We start from the raw sequence: 17311 nt of genomic DNA on the forward strand, positions 1-17311 counted from the left end.
CCTTTAACATGAGTAAGTATTGGTTGTGTTCTCCTTAGGCTCTTTATGATCTGGGATCTACTCAGTGTTAGTTTGAGCCAGGTTCTAGCCTTGTTGCGGAGTGGTGTAATTGTTTTTATCACAAAACTAGCAAGCCTTATGAATCTTTTAAAATAAACAAAGTTCTAGTTTGTCAAGGTAGTGAAATCCAATTAAACATGTTTTGGATCAAGTGATGGGTTTTGGGTATTCATAGAGATTGGGGTTGTGGGTGGTTATTGCTAGAATTAGTGTCCAGCCGTCAAGTATCGTGGGTGATCGGCACGTGGATTAGAAACGGCCATTTATAGGAGAAAGCACAGTCAAGGTTAATATAATACCTTTAGCGACATGGTTATGTTTCAGTAAGCTTTATACGGAAATTGATATAATATTGTTACTATCATGGAAAGATCATACAGTATTCAATCCGCTCTAACTCATAAGTGGTGTTTTACTGAGCATAAAATTTAAAATGTTACTCGAAGAAGTCGCCTCTTAATACAGGCAATATTGCGACTAAAGAATGAGACTAAAATCGAGTTTCAAGTGCATCCCCTCTCCTTGCACCTAATTGATGAAGCAGACTTCTTTCAGATGCTTTTAGCAAATTATGCAAAATAATCATTGAGCTTAAAATAATTACTTTTCTCTACCCAGTTGCAAATTAGTTACAATATATACATACTCAATTAAAACTAATTACCCAACCTACCCACCCACCCATCCCATCTTTTTTTTACCCATTTGGCTTGACTTGACTTGTGGTCGCTGTCCTAGAATCCCAAACCACTAAGTCAAAAATCATGTATCTGCCTCTGCTTTAGCGCATTGCATCCTCCAACTATTATGACTACATACATTTATTACCAACATATGGTATTCTTTGAACTTATCAAAGGCCATACAAATGCATGTCCCCGTCTGCTCCCAATGTTTTGCAGCGTGGTAGGAGAGACAACAAATGAAGAAGATCATTCTCCGTTACTAGAAGCAATAGTAGCTCATTTCCATGATCATCGGCAAAGACTACATAAGAGAATCAAACAACTCAATTCAAGAACTTGTGAAGAGACTGCCCGCCTATATACAAACAGTTAGCCTGTTTGCATGGATTACGTAGCATACTATGGGAAGATATATGGTACTGTATAAATCTTGTGTGTCAGAGAAGATTAACGTTTATGCAACCCTAGTCACTTTGAATACTGTAGGATAAGAAATATAATTACCCCCATCATATTGTAACTCTAACCTTTGTCTATGATAAAGTAACTTTCCTCTATGCGTTAGTTTTTTAAACAAGTCTTTGCCTCCTTGCTTTGGTATCATTTCAGAATTAACTTTTTGTCAAGCAGCATACATAGATCCCGTATTTGCTAGAGATCCTTGATGATGCAACCTATAATCAAGAAGAAACATTCTTCCGACTCATTCACATCAGTTTAAAGCCAGATTCATGGACAGCCTATAATGTATAATAGGCTGTGATGTACTGTTTATCAATCACTTACATCATACCTAAAGCAATTCTCCAACCTCCATGGCTATAGTATAACGCTGATGCCACAAAAGTCAAACAAATGCTCGGGATTTACTTTTAAGAATCACTCAAATACAAGTTAAATTTCATCTCTAGTACTCGGAAAGATTAGTCAAGATTCAACATAGAACCAGCAGTACTATAGCACAAGTCATCGGTGAGAACTACTTTTCATGTATTATATCAAACCTTATTCTTGTCAACCATTCTCTGAACTATGACGTAATCAAACCTCATATCTATCTTCCAGCTGTGAGATGACACTTGCAAAGACGCGGTAACCTTGGCACATATCTGACAGTAGACAATATTCATTCTTTGCATGGTATGTAGCCATTAAGCCTGCATGTCATTCATTTCAAAAGGTTCAGATTAGAACAAAAGTTTATTCGACTCAATTAACAAGAAGAACAATCAAACAGTACATTTAAGAAACGCAATTGTGTCAAAGTAAGAAATTATGTTACAGATATCAAAATAAACATATCCAAACTACTCTGGTAAAGAAATGATACATATTCCAAATAGTCAAATGAAGCGTCTTAGCAATAGACTGCACAGAGCTCCATAAATGAGTTGGAGCAGGGGTTGAAAATGATGTGCAGAGTTCACATTCTTAAGCTAATGATAGATTGATTCTATGTGCTGACATTTGAAGATACCTAGATTCTTTGTGATGCAGAATTGAGAACAGATAAAGCATTGGAGGGCAATTTTTGAATCTATATCCAGTCTATAAGAATATGGTAAAAAGTCACATCTTTCCAGTCAATAATATTATGTACCAAGCATATATTTGGATAATCCATCAGGAACTGAATCTACATCTGAAGGGATATGGCAAAGGGTGGTGCAAATTTTAAAAAGCTATCAAGGTGGAACAAACAATTTTGGGAACTTCTCTCTTTTGAGGGAAGGGTAACTCTGATTAACAATCTATGCTGGATGCATTACCAGCTTAAATGATATTCTTATCTCTAATGACAAAAAAGGGTGAAGATAAGATCAGACCAGCCGAATGGGATTAGGAATATGTTAAAATGCACCCATCTCCTGCCTATTTAGGCATTCAGTTCAGTCAATTTCTGCACTCCAAGATTATAACCATTGAACATTTACTCCTTAAGCTTGTTTGCACCAACTAATACCCAATCGAAAGTGTGCTACCGAACAGAAAATGTCAGAAGGATTGGTCACCAAAGCTTGCGTTCAAATTGATGGTTGCAAGTAACATCTTCATCGTATATCTATAAACCTACTCAGTCCTGATAGTAATGTCTTATTGGTTCAGAATTATGTCTAACAACGGGAAAGAAGAATGATGAAACTACAAAAATGGAAATTGTACCGTAGCCACAAGTTTGAACATCAAAACCCTCATCCTGCCACACAAACAATGAATAAGATACTGAAAATTCGAGTTTCTAGATGGCCAAACAAGTAAATCTGAAAGAAGTTATCCACCTGCAGATCTCTTATCAATGGCAAAGTACCAGTTATAGAATATGGTTTTACATGCCCAACTTCCTCTTCAGTAGCTTTGCATAGCACATGAAAGCCCCGAGAATTGAGATCACAAGCAACTCCAGACGAAGCTTCGTCAAAACTTATAGTGATTCTGGTGGGATTAATACGGAGCATTAATTGCTAACGAACAATTAAAAGAAAGAAAAACTGATAAGATAAACTAAGGAAGTAATTACTTGAGCTCTAGCTTTTATGGACAATGCAAGTAATCATATGATTTCCCATCTTGTCAAAGAAGCGTATAACATACCTGCCCCTTAAGTTCTCATCTGGCAGGACATATTTTGAAACAGGGCCTCGACAATCAAGTTTGTCAATGTTGGCATTTATATCATCAACATATTCTTGTAATTTCTTCATAGCATCTGATACACTGAATAAGGGTGCATTATTACAAATCCTAATACTTTAGAAAGATGCGTCTGTTCATTTCTTGTTTCGAAATCAGAAATTGAACAAAAAAACTCAAAGAAATAAGATATAACTAAAATTGCACATAAAAACAAGTAAAAAGCAGAAAGTAAAGTGTAATAAGGTATGAGACCACTATGATATTTCTTAACAAATTAAATCTTCTTTATCAAGAACTGAAAAGGAATAATAGAGAGCAAAACACATACCTGTAAAATGGAGTCAATCTGCAAAGAAATAGATATGGTTAAATATCAACGTCGATGAAAGATCTAAAGGAGGCCGTGACGAAGAAACTTACCTAACATCTCCAGAAACAGTGCACTCAGCAGGAATTTGGTTGATTCCACCCCCAGGATCTGTAGAGCAAATAATTTAGCACATAAAAGCGGCTGGAGAAAATATGCTCAACATTTTCAAGTTCATCCTACACAGACTTAAGAACTTACAAAACCACTGAGTTGGTTTCATCGTCGATGGTGTAGCAAATTCATAAACTTGCTCTTTAGGATGGGCAGGGAAATCTCGATAGAAGCGGGACTGAATTTCTTTGAGTGCTTCCATTGCAAGCTCCAGAGGATTGACAGCCTAACCATTTGGCATAAAATTTCATACAAATTAGAAGGTATCTACACAGGAAAAAGGCTTCAGTTTCACTGTATTCAAGAGCATAAAGTTGTATTGATTCAAGAAGGTTGGCAAGTATATAGGCTAGAGAGAGAAAGGTAACTCAACATTCTCTCTAATTCAAACTCAACCGAAGCCTTTGTTTTTTATTAATCATTCAACTCAAGTGATTCGGTAATATTTAATTCATTAACGGTTCATTGCAGGTCACTAGTCTTATGACATCACGTGGAGCCAGTCCAAGTCAGAAATTTGGTACAAGCGGGTAGGCACAGTATAAATTCAATGAGCAGAATGAATGTTAGCAGAAAGGTGATCCTCTGGTTCTGCCATTTGGCTTTGGTAGGTCATGGCAACGTACTCGGGAAATGGAAGTTCAAGAAAACTAGCATATGTATATTTCTGCTCCCAGAAGTTTAACAAATATGGGAGGTTTTTTAGTACTGTGGCATTATAAGGATCGCGAAGATCATTTCTCATACTTCCAGAAGTTACAAGTGATGGCGGATGGGACGAACTGGCCAACAAAATTAAAATTTCATGGATAAAGATGGCTCAATCTTCAGGGTAAAAAGTATGACAATTCTGCTAAAAATCTCTTCAGTGATCAAAGGGGCGCAATTCTCCTCCATCAGAGCCCATTTCCCTAACTTGCAGAGCACGTGCGCTGATGCTGTAAAGAAGATCAGGTGGCTTTCTAAAGAGCCCAAGCTTAGTCATGTACAGGAGGAGGACAACAGAATTAAAACCAGAAGCATTGATCCATTAGAGGACTTTCTGTGAAGATGTACTGTAGGCAGATTTGCCGGTGAGATAACAGATGTACCAACATGTTCAGATGTGAGAAGATGAATTCATAAGAAAAGGCACTCTCCAACAGGCATTCAAGTTTATGAATAGTGGGCAGCCGGTGCACTAAGCTCCCGCTATGCGCGGGTTCCGGAGAAGGTCTGGACCACAAGGGTCTATTGTACGCAGTCTTACCCTGCATTTCTGCAAGCGGCTATTTCCACGGCTTGAACCCGTGACCTCATGGTCACATGGCAGCAACTTTACCAGTTACACCAATTTTTATGTATAGTGGCTTTCAATTTTTATTTGAATTTCATTCCAAAAGAAGCCTAGCACTGGGAGTGGAAATGGAAAAACAACTCGTTCGAAACTCAAGTGGTAGACTTGGACATCAAGGTGTGCTCTAGCAGAAGTTGAAACCTGAATGGGTGTTGAATAGATACAAGGTCTTCCACTCCATCTATGATCAAAAGTATCATAAAGGCAACTGTAGATAAAAGTATCCTCACCTGAATGGGTTCAGAGGATGGCGACAAAGACAAGAGGAAATATTGCTTAGAAACCACCCCTGATAGGCCCGGATCAGCGTTAGAGGACCCCGCAGATAAAATACCGAGACAAATAGAGGTTGAAAATTTGAAATAGAAAATTTCATATACAAGGTCCCAATATGGACTGAATTACTTGCAAAACCAGAACCTACTGGATTCTCACCGATAACAATTGCAGACAAACGGATGATTTGGTTGGACCTTAGGTTAGATTGATGGGATTAGTCACGTGGCAAGTCTGGAGTGTAATTTGAATTTCAAATGGCGCCATTCTGATTTAGTGAGCAGACGCTGGAAACATACAAGTGAAACACTAGTTACAACTCATAATGAATTGGACCCAATTTGTCTTGAGCCCAATATTAACAAAGACAAGCAGATGAAAAACTTTGGCCACCCTGTGGATATCTCTATTTCGAACAGCAAGCACAGAGAATGGGCTCTCAATGAAGATAATTCAAGAACCCAATTGGACTCACTTCAGCCGGAAATAGAGGCCATTATTTACACAAAAAGATCAGGGGAAGCTTTTGTAACTCCAGTGTCAGAATCTCCGGTGCAGATGTCAGAACCTTCTTCCAGTTCCTTTCTCATCACAACAGAGAAGGTGACAACATGCAATTAGTTCAATACCATCACAAATAGACGATGATGCGATGACTATTATTCATTGTGCAGATGTAGAAGAAATAAGTCGTAGGAGGAACGAAGCATTACAAATTGTTGAGGCAGAGCTTCCAAACATAGCATGGCAAGAGGAGGAAGCTGCTCTTTTGGAGAATCAAACGGAAAGGCCGAACTAGATACTTTCAAAAGAACGTGATAAAGCTGAGCAGATAATATAGGACCAGAATTCCAGGGGTGTGACACTGAAGTTTTCTCTGTACATGAAACTTGATAGAAGAAGACAAGATAAAAGAAGAGACTGCTGCCTGTGCACTCCCAGCGATTCCGAGTTAAAAGGTGAGTATGAACTCAAGAGACTACTATTCGGTGTTTTTAAAAGCGAAAAGTGCAAAAGAACGACAAGGTCCATGGGGCTTGATGAGAAAAGTGAGATGGGTTTATCTTAGGAGACATAGCTTAATCAAATAAAACTTCAGAATCTGGATAGTGGCCATACAACACATCGACAGCTGGGACTTACTTCCAAGAGCATCTTATAGTACTTAGTTAGCAAACTTAACTAAATGGATTAACACCAAGGAGAGCTTCTATGAATTAATTTACAAGCCGCTCCATATCTAAGCAAAAAGCATAAAACAGCTCTTAATGCGGTGTTTTTAGCAGCCAGATAAATTCTTATGAAAGCCTCAAGGATTCACGAGTATTGACTTGGATGAATAGCTGCTCTAGAGTAGTCATTTCCATTTACTAACTAATATCCAACAATGTCAAAGACCTGCCTAACAAAAGCGGCTCTAACAGATATCCAACAATCTCCTTGTGGATTTAATATCACATGAACCATTAAACCGAATGGGAGTCAGTCTGCCACAGCAGAGAGAATGACTTGAACATAAATGCCATAAAAGTTGAAAACCTAAGTTGTAAGTAAGTGTTTACTAATAAAAGATGGGCTACAATCATCAGAGGTCATGTAATAGCTTAAGAGGCATCAACACGACAAACAACATAATACTTACAACAATCATGTCTCTCAAACCTAGTTGCCTACTCAACCTAAGATACTCCAGTTTAGGATTTTATGGATATTCAAATATACTCCTCAGGAAGAGTAAGAGAGATCTATGCACGGATTGCAAGGTTATCCCGAGTGAGAACCTCGCGAACCAGCATAGGCTCTTCGTGATGGACTTAAAGATCATGAAGAAGAAGAGGAAGAGGGTTGTGCGGGATCGACCGAAGATCAGGTGGGGAGTCTTGACTAAGGACAAAGTTCGGGAGTTGGGAGAGAAGCTGCTAGTTATGGGGGCTTGGAGGAGCAGTGGGGATGCAAGTAGTATGTGGACTATGATGGTGAACTGCATTAGGAAAGCGTTGAGAGAGGTGTTAGAGGTTTCGAAGGGTTACTCTAGCGGCAACAGAGGGGACTGTTAATGGAATGAAGAGGTCCAAGGAAAAGTGGAAGCCAAGAAAGCGACATATTTGAAGTTAGTGGAAAGCACAGACGAGGAGGAGAAGAGGATGAACAGAGAGTGGTACAAGAAGGTTAAGAAGGAGGCGATGTTGGCAGTCACAGAGGCTAAGCCTGCTGCGTTTGGTCGTTTGTGCGAAGAACTTAGGGACAAAGGCAGGGACAAGAAGCTATTCAGACTGACCAACGTAAGAGAGACGAAAGTCCGTGACCTGGACCAAGTGAGGTGCATCAAAGACGAGGAAGGCAGAGTTCTAATGGAGGAGGCACAGATTAAACGAATGTGGCAAACATACTTCCATTAGCTCTTGAATGAAGAGGGGGACAAGAACATTGTGTTGGGTGATTTGGAGCACTCTAACACACGTCGAGATTTTGGGTATTATTTTTTTTTGAAATTGGTAACATTTGTATTAGGTATAAACATGACTACACTAAATCAGTGTAGTCATCCATAATTACAAAAGGAGCATAAAAATAGAGGAGGTCGAGGGGACTATGCGTAAAATGAGCAGGGGCAGAGGGAGAGGTCCAAATGAAATTCTGGTGAAATTTCGGAAGTACATGGGTATGGCAAGCTTGGAGTGGCTCGGTGGGTTGTTTAACATTATTTTTAGGACGAACAAGATGCCTGAAGAATGGAGGTGGAGTATAATGATTCCGTTGTACTAGAACAAAGATGATATCCAAAGTTGCAACAATTATAGGGGCATCAAGTTGCTTAGTCATACTATAAAAGTTTGGTTGCGGGTGGTGGAAGTGAGGGTAAGAATGAGTGTCTATTTTCAAGAACCAGTTCGGTTTCATGCTAGGCCGTTCGGCTACGGAAGCCATCCACCTTGTCAGAAGGTTGGTGGAGAAGTACAGGGAAAGGAAGAAAGATTTGTATATGGTGTTTATTAACCTAGAGAAAGCGTATAATAAAGACTCAAGGGGGGTTCTATGGAGGTGCTTAGAGGCTAGGGGTGTCCCCGTAGCGTACATTAGAGTGATTAAGGACACGTATGATGGAGCTAAGACTCAGGTGAGGACAGTGGAGGAGACTCGGATCATTTTTCGGTTATGATGGGGTTATACCAGGGATCTGCGCTTAGCTTGTTTTTATTTGAGTTGGCGATGGATGCACTGACGTGCCACATTCAAGGGGAAGTTCTAGGGTGTATGCTATTTGCAAATGACATTGTACTGACTGACGAGAAGAGAGGCAGTGTTAACAAGAAGTTGGAGGTTTAAAGACAAACACTAGAGTCTAAAGGTTTCAAGTTGAGCAGACTAAGACAGAATATTTGGAGTGCAAGTTCAGCGATGTGATAGAGAAAGTAGACTTGGACATAAGGCTTGATTTACAAGTCATCTATAAGAGAGAAAGTTTCAAGTATCTTAAGCCAGCGATCCAAGGAAATGTGGAGATCCAAGGAAATGTGGAGATTGACGAGCTTGTCACACATCGCATCGGAAATGTTAATAGGGATGTGCCGCCGAAACTCAAAGGTAAGTTTTACAAAGTGATGGTTAAACCGACTATGTGGTATGGAGGCGGAGTGCTGGCCAGTCAAGAATTCTCATATCCAGAAGATGAAATTAGCATAAATGAGGATGTTGAGATGAATGTACTAGCATACCAGGTTGGATAAGATTAGGAATGAAGATATTCTAGAAAGTAGGAGTGGCCCCGTGGAGGACAAGATGCGGGAAGCGAGACTGATATGGTTTGGGCATGTGAAGAGGAGAAGCCCAAATGCCCAAGTGAGGAGGTGTGAACGATTGGCTTTGATGAGCAGGAGTAGAGTTAAAGGGAGATCTAAGTAGTATTGGGGGAAGGTGATCAGGCAGGACATGGTGCAGCTTCAGTTTACCGAGGACATGGCTCATGATAGAAGGCATGGAGGTCAAGAATTAGGTAGAAGGTTAATAGGTAGTCGAACGTATTTTGTTCCGTACCGATGGTTTTAGGGTTAGTCTGGTAGTTTTTCTTGTCCTAGATTGCTAGTAGTTCACGTTGTTTTCCTATTATCTTTCGCCCCGGTTTCTTAGCATTCTATTGTTGTTAGAGCTTGTTGCTACTATTGCCTTTTGTTGTTATTATCTTGGCCCTCTTAGTCTCTCTTCCTTTTCAGAGTAGGGGTAAAATATGCGTACATACTACCCTCCCCAGACCCCACTTGTGGGATTCCACTAGGTTGTTTTTGTTGTATGAATCTTCAAATATATGTATAAAAAAATATCTCAATCTACATGAGGAACTCGCAAATTATGCACCAGATCTCAAGCTTAAGTTTTTTGGGTCAAAAAACTCTTGCTTTTTCTCTTGGCGTTAAAAAACATTGAATCTTCTGTCAATGTTCTTTTATAATTCCTCCAATTATTATTAGGATTAACAAAAGGAAGTTTAACATGCACTTCAATGTGGCGGATTACCATTCATAACAGTGGAGATAAAAGGAGCTGATGAAAGTGATACCGGCATAAGCAATGATGTTTCTATTGCTTTTCAAAGGCAATTTGGCAAAAAAGAGAATGCCAGGATCTGTCACACAGATAAAAATCCAACACAATAGTATAATCTTGCAAACTAATTCCTCTATGGATCATTACTTTTTCTTCTCAAATTTCATTGTCTATTATACAACAGCAGAATCTCTCGTAAAAACAACAAGATGCGTTATGTTTAAATTTAAGTTCTAAAGAAGCTTAGATGTCAAACGGTTGAGAAAAAAGAGTACCTTGTGGGCAAGACCACTGTGAAAAAGCTTTCCAGTTACATGGAGTTTCCAAGGTATACTGCCACCAGTACCAATGCATGGCTGTTTATCTGCTGTGTCAATCCAGAATCTATGTAGAGGAAGAAATACTACAAATAAATTCACTATTTCTCTGTAATGAATCTTGATACCTTAGCAAACAGTTACTTACAGAGGGCCTTGCTTTAACTTGTCCAGCAATCCATCCTTCACTAATGCATCCACACCAACCCCTGGGATAGATGAGTTCTCTTCACTGGCTATGAAAACAGCAACTACCGTGGATTTCAACTGTGGTTTTGTCTCTCCAAGCCGCCTCATAAGCTCCGCAACAAGAGCCACATGACCTAAACAATCAGTAGTTCCACGTCCCCGAAGTTTATCACCATCAATGCTCAATGAAAAAGGATCAAAATCCTGCATACAATATTGTTTTACCATTATATGCGAGACCGTTATTATTGCCGACTTATAAGGGGGCATAATTTACAACAAATTGTTAATTTGTGGAAGTAACACAGTAGTCATAAGGCAAGCAAAGGTACGACATTCAAATATAAACTATCACATGAATACAGACCCATTAGTCATAATAATTGAGCAGGAGGAGTGTTCCATGTGCTCCCCCAACTGAAATAATGAGCAGTACAATCTAACAGTATATTATATTACTTGAATGAAATAAGCTACCAGCTATGGGGCTCAATCAGCATCAATCCTTTTCCTTCTCTTGACCACAAGCATAATTTCCCCGCCCGCACCCTCAACTCCCCAAAGAAAATCTTAAGAAATAAATGGCAACTTAATTATTCAGCACAGATGCATTCAACATGGACACCTGGTGTTTTTTTAAAATAAACACCTCGTGTTGAAATTATTACTGGAGGAAACAGCATAATCTATCTGTACATTTTCCTGGATGACGTTACTTTCCTAATACAACCTAAATTCCAAAATTCTTTACACTTTTATACTAATAACAGTATAATTTGTACAACTTTCAAAAATATAAATTAATTAAGCTACTTAAATTTTAAACTGTGTTGTTGTTAAGTTTTCTCAGTCAATCTGCTCTTCGATCATAATATTAATATTGTCTTCCGCTACCATAAATATAATTAAAAAAAATACTTCATATAAGCCAAATTAACATCTTTATAGGCACTATTAGGTATCCAGTCAAACACCGTCATATATAAATATAATAAAGCAATGAAAGCACAACTTAACACCAGAAGAAAAAAATACAGCATCAAAAGCAACCAACTTTACACAGTACATCCAAAATAATGAAAGCAATATTAAACATTAACATACCCAATCACAAGGGTTAGCAGTGACAACATCCATATGCATACCAACAAAAGACAAGATATTTCCAGGCTGAGTACCCGGGTACTCCACAATAAGATTACCCCTTTTAGGCTTATAAGTAACATGATTGATGACAAGTGGGCCGCCGCCAGTGGTGGTGCTATAAGGAAGAAGGTTATCAAGAACGTGATTCACAATCCTATCTTCCTCCGGGATTAGCTCCGGTGGGTTGTTCTGTACATATTTGGACTCACCAATTAATTTCCTCAAAAGGGTAATGAATGATTCTTTGTCCAGATCACCCAAAGTCTGCTTTACAGTAGCCATGGTAGCTGTATCGTAGTGGTAAGTTGATGCCTTAATTTTGGAACGGAGCAAACCTAGGAAGGAATTTTGAGGAGTTTGACGTCTCAACTAAACCTATTTTGTTTATTTAATTACCTAATTGAGCTTAATAAATATTTCACTTCTTCAGATTCAAATCAAATAAACTTTGATTAATATTTTTATATATATCTTTTTACCAAATTAATATAAAAAGAATTACAAATAATAGTACTTTTTATATAATTTTGGAATATCTAAATTTTTTATTTAAAATATTGAGATAATCTAATCTAATTTAGTTTTAAAAATTAGTTAAATCTATATTTATTTAAAAGGAAAGAAGTCAGCCTTAAGATTTTGCCAAGTGTTGCACATATAAAATGCCATGTAACAATTTAGGACAAATTAGTTATTTTAGGTAAAATTTATTTCTCTTTTAACTAATTAAGCATTTTGAAAACATCTATCTATATTTTACTTAAAAGGAAAGAAGTCAACCTTAAGATTTTGCCAAGTGTTACACATATAAAATGTCATGTAGCAATTTAGGACAAATTAGTTATTTTAGGTAAAATTTGTTTCTTTTTTAACTAATTAAGCATTTTGAAAACAATTTAATAGGTGTATATATATATATTTAAAGAAACGGTAGTTTCTACTTTTTTGAAACAATAGTTTTTTTTATTTTTTTAAAGAAACAGCAATTGGAACGTCATTTTTGCGTATTTGCCTAAAATTTCATCCTCCAAATTCAGCCCTTCAATCCCACAATTTCAACTGCTCACCCACGATTTCAACTCGTCGCCCACGAATTCTTCTCCGCTGGATTCCAATAACATGATATCATAATTTTATCAAATCAATTCTACTTTACAGTATATTATTCTATTCTTTCTCCATCGTGTGTGCATATCAAACAACAATTCTGGACTACAAGAGGTAATTGGTATGATTTGTATCTTTATTAGTTAAAGGAGAAACAAATTTTACTTTCCGTTCTTTATTGCCCCAAACATCGGAGATTAAGGACAAGATCAGTATAACTGCTGAAACAAGGCGTCATAATCTGAGCATTTGAGTGATAACTGAAGTGATCCATATAACTGCTCTCTAAGATTCTCTTCAACTCTAACCATTTTCTTCTCCGATCAACACTCTGCTACGCCGACATTCTGCCTACTTTACGGGTACCTTTCAGCCACAAAGAGACTTATAGGTTCATTGCATGTATCTTTCTATTTTTTGTTTAGATTAACATTCAACAGTAATACTAGCATATTTTTGTCTTGGTGTGGTGGAAGTGTGTCTTATCTTAAATCGAAACTTAAAATAGTCTCATAATTTAAGTATGTGTTTGAACCAACAATCGTTTAACCAAAACCTAAAATTCGTTGAATCCAAGGGCGAGAAGAAATTAATACAAACTCTGGTCATGTTTCTGGATATGCAAGGTAAAACTCCGTTCACCCTTGGCCCAACAGATATGGTTTATTGTAGGATCCTGCAAGGACACGCTGCAAAGGTAGATGCTTTCACCATTTTGTGATTTTATTCCAAGTGTTGTCTGTATTTGTTTTATTTTTCTAATTTTGTTCCAATAGTTGTCTATATTTGCACATTTGTTGCTTATCCCAACAAGAATAAAAATAAATTCATGCTTTATATGTCCCAATTTTTCTAACACTCTTTTCATATGGGACATATAAAGTGTTTGATCCATAAATTTGACAACTTAAATTGGAATTCATTTAAATTGATAAGTTTTGTCTTTTGATGTGATATATCTTATGAAATCAACTTTCTTACATAATTGTATTATTTTGTTCTACTACCACTATATGATAAATAATCTAGATTAACATCTTGCGCTTCTCATTCTGTCAAACGAGTCATATAAAAAGGGTAGATAATGCAATAGTCTCTAGCATCTTCAATTAGAAACTTACTTAAAAAAAACCATCTTCAGTTCTAGCATCTTATGCTTGTGGGATAGTTTTATTTGATGTGCATTGGATACTTGCGTCGGAGCTTGAAGGACATATGTTGAAGCACTTTTACTTCCAATATACTGCTTTTAAGTATGTACTCTACATATAATATATTTTTTGCGAAAGTTTGTTAGAAGGGAAAAGTGCTTCCATAAGCTCAAAACCTTAGAAAGATTTCTCCAGATAGACGTGCATAAGAAACAAAAATGTTATAAGATGACAAACTCAAAAGCAACAGATTCTCACATAGTTGGTAAGCATCTTGAGAAATAATTTAGTGAAGATTTTTGTGTATTCTTATGATTATTGGACAAACAGTTGTGCGCTACAAGTGTTGCAGTTCTGTATCGCGACATACCTGATAGTCCTTTTTCAATTGAGGTTATTTTGATAGATGAAAAGGTTATATTTTTAAACTTTAGACTTACTTCTACTTTGAACAACTTATATATCCGTTAGTATACTAAAGTCATATAATAGAGTGTTTTTGGAAGAAAAGCATTTTTTGCCATAATTTTGGACTAAAAAGGATTGACATCCTTACTACTAATTTCATGACAGTAAAGTTCCCTTCTCCTTGTGACTGCATTGAAAAGATGCAATGGTTTAAAATATCCCAGCTATTGTCTAGAACTTTTCAAAGTGCTAATTAGGCATAAGTCTGTAAAAGTTTCATAATCAGAGGAAACATGCCTCCACACAGCTCATGTCAACACTCATTGTTATAGAGATGCAATTTAGCAAGCATATCATCAGTTGCCCTGAAATAGAAATGACAAAATGAAGCCTTCAAGAACCACCAGAAGCTTTTCAGAAGTTTTGACATGATCTTTCGATCGAGGATCTTTTCTACGTACCATACTAGAAATAATACATTTTCTATGTATCATTATATCATGACAGAAAAGAATCGGTGCAGTTAAAATTTATTTTTCAATAAAGAAATTACTCAGTGGTATTTTTTTATTAGTTATATTTTGTTTATTTTTGCAGGTTACATATTGACTATTTCTCAATATGTGGTACTAGCACTTGATGCTCATTCAGTTTAGAAATTGTCAATAGATGGAACTAGCATGGCGAGCTCGAGCTGCAAGAAGAGGATAATGGAGTTGAGCTACTGTTTTAGTAATTCTATCAAGAGTTGCTCGATGATTTTCTCCGCAAGGAGGTCAAGAATTTATACAATTTATTTTTGCATTAACTCATTGATTAGGAGGGAGAACGTTGAGTATGTTTTTGCTGATTATTCCTTGATTTCTTAAGAAAATGGTAATTCCATATTTGAGTATACTTGCAGGGATGATTTTCAAGGCTATTTTTTGTCCATCATATTTACTATTGCGCATGTTCTATTTGCTGCGTGTCAGGCTCCTTTTAAGGATGGGAAGTGATCAAGATTAAAGCGACCATGTGATTTGTGTTGTCGCTGCTTAAAATAGAATTTCATGCCATTTAGGGCAGATTGAGGTAAACATTCTTCTACATTTAATCTATTTCGTACATAGTTGCTCTCTAGAGTTCTGGTGCTAGGTGTGGTAATGAATTAATATGTTGCAAATTTATCAGCTACGTAACGATATTGCCGTAGAAGATCATTCCTGACCCCCCCAAAAAAAATTATCCATTTTTTTGTAATTACCATAAAATGAACCGTAAACCCAGGCTAAGCAATTTGATTCCATAACTCTCAAAGATATCCATGGCAGTTCCATTCCTTTGGTTGTCCTCCTCTCTTTGGCACCTATCATGTAACTTTCCTCTTTCGTGTGTATCCATATTTCTTGATGATTTTCTAAAGAAGAAAAAAACTTAACTTCTGTAGTGGTTTGTACAGTACTAAGAACATAATTACTATTTTGAAATTGGAAAGACGCTATCTTTTGTTATTATTACCATGGATAAGATTATTACCATCAACAAGAAGACTGTGGTAGCTCTTTCTTTTTTCATTTTGTTGGATTTAATTAGGTAATAGTTAACTATGATAACAACATAAAGTACTATAACCATATTATGTTGTTAGAGAGTTATAACCTTTTATATATATATATATATATATATATATATATATATATATATATATATATATATATTTATTCTGATTATTTGTTGAGAATGTGAAATTTGTCATAATTGAAAATATTTTGGTAATTCTAAACTATAGGGAAAAGTCCCCTTTGGGACTAATCTTCCCTCCCACTATAGAAATTTTGGATGAAAAATCAGAAAGTATGTGTTTCGAAATCTTCCATGCACCATATGTAACTATGCTTTTTTCCTATCTGGATATATTTGCATCTTAAATGGTTAATCAACAAAGAAGATGCGCGTATAACAAGCATGGATCCTTCTAATATTATTTACAGATGATTAGAACCAATCGGCTAAGATCGTTATTTCTTGGCACGACCAATGCACTAATAAGTCTAACACAAAGATTAGCGAAAAAGAAGACGAGAATGTAAATAATATGCTATCTGGAAAATGATGGGTTTAAAATTAATTTTAAACTGAAGCTAAGCATTTTGGGAATAAGTAACAACTATTTTACTTATGGTTTTACATTGTTGTGATGATGAAGCAACAATCTTATTTTTATGGTCTACATGTTGAAGCAAATGAGTTCCTGTTACAGATACATTTAATATTGTACTATCAATTGTTATCCGCGACTGTCATGTTCTACAGCCTCAATGTTACAACAAAGTTATGTCAAAATTAGGTAGGTAAGTATATCAACATGTTCATTATAGGGATTGTCCGGTATTAGATTTCCTGCAACAGTTCAGTACAAAACTTTTTTGATTGTAAAAATATTGTTCATCTCTCACCGATATTTACTTCTTCCGTTATCTGCTTCAGGATATGAGGCGACAGTCAAATAAAACTAGGGAGACAATAGCAATACCTATTGTGCCACAACTAGAGGCCATAGTGAGGTTGAGCTACTGCTCGGCTTTTGGATTGAGACCCTTTATGGGGAATATAACAATACTCTTTTCTTCATTATCTATGTTGATTTTCTTTTGAATTTGAGACAAATTATCCTTGATCTTTACATGAGTACATAAGATGGAAGTTTCTTTTAATATTTTTGCCGTGAAGTTTTCATGTTGAAGTAATCTAATATATTCTTTTGTTTTTGCTAATAAATAGAGAACTTTTTATTGCCTTAAAGCTGGGTAAGATTACTGTCTGTCTTTGTTGATACCTAGTTTTACACCATTGCACACCCTTATTAGTGGTTTTTTTAGTTAGATACTCAATTTAGCAGCACACACTAGGGTGGCCAATATTAAAGAGGAAAGAGGAATAAATATTTTACCGATCAATTCATATAATAGTTCGTAATATGCATCTATTTCTACATG

General features: G+C 36.6%; 1 protein-coding gene and 1 long non-coding RNA gene across 2 annotated transcripts; one reads left to right on the forward strand and one right to left on the reverse strand.

Moving 5' to 3' along the window:
- Positions 1–1426: 1426 nt before the first annotated feature.
- LOC109205491 (acetylornithine deacetylase) lies at positions 1427–12050 on the reverse strand. Its single transcript, XM_019368207.1, has 10 exons — positions 11626–12050; positions 10481–10725; positions 10291–10399; positions 3949–4087; positions 3801–3858; positions 3709–3726; positions 3339–3461; positions 3026–3179; positions 2910–2943; positions 1427–1903 (listed from the first exon to the last, which is right to left on the reverse strand). The coding sequence occupies exons 1-10, from the start codon at positions 11947–11949 to the stop codon at positions 1788–1790; spliced, it is 1320 nt and encodes a 439-aa protein (XP_019223752.1). The 5' UTR covers positions 11950–12050; the 3' UTR covers positions 1427–1787.
- Positions 12051–12305: 255 nt separating this feature from the next.
- LOC109205492 lies at positions 12306–17031 on the forward strand. The gene is made up of 4 exons (XR_002064685.1): positions 12306–13471; positions 14931–15209; positions 15308–15407; positions 16803–17031. It is a non-coding gene; the product is annotated as an uncharacterized LOC109205492 (long non-coding RNA).
- The last annotated feature ends 280 nt before the right edge of the window (positions 17032–17311 follow it).

Source organism: Nicotiana attenuata, unplaced genomic scaffold (genome assembly GCF_001879085.1).
Source record: "Nicotiana attenuata strain UT unplaced genomic scaffold, NIATTr2, whole genome shotgun sequence".
NCBI lineage: Eukaryota > Viridiplantae > Streptophyta > Magnoliopsida > Solanales > Solanaceae > Nicotiana > Nicotiana attenuata.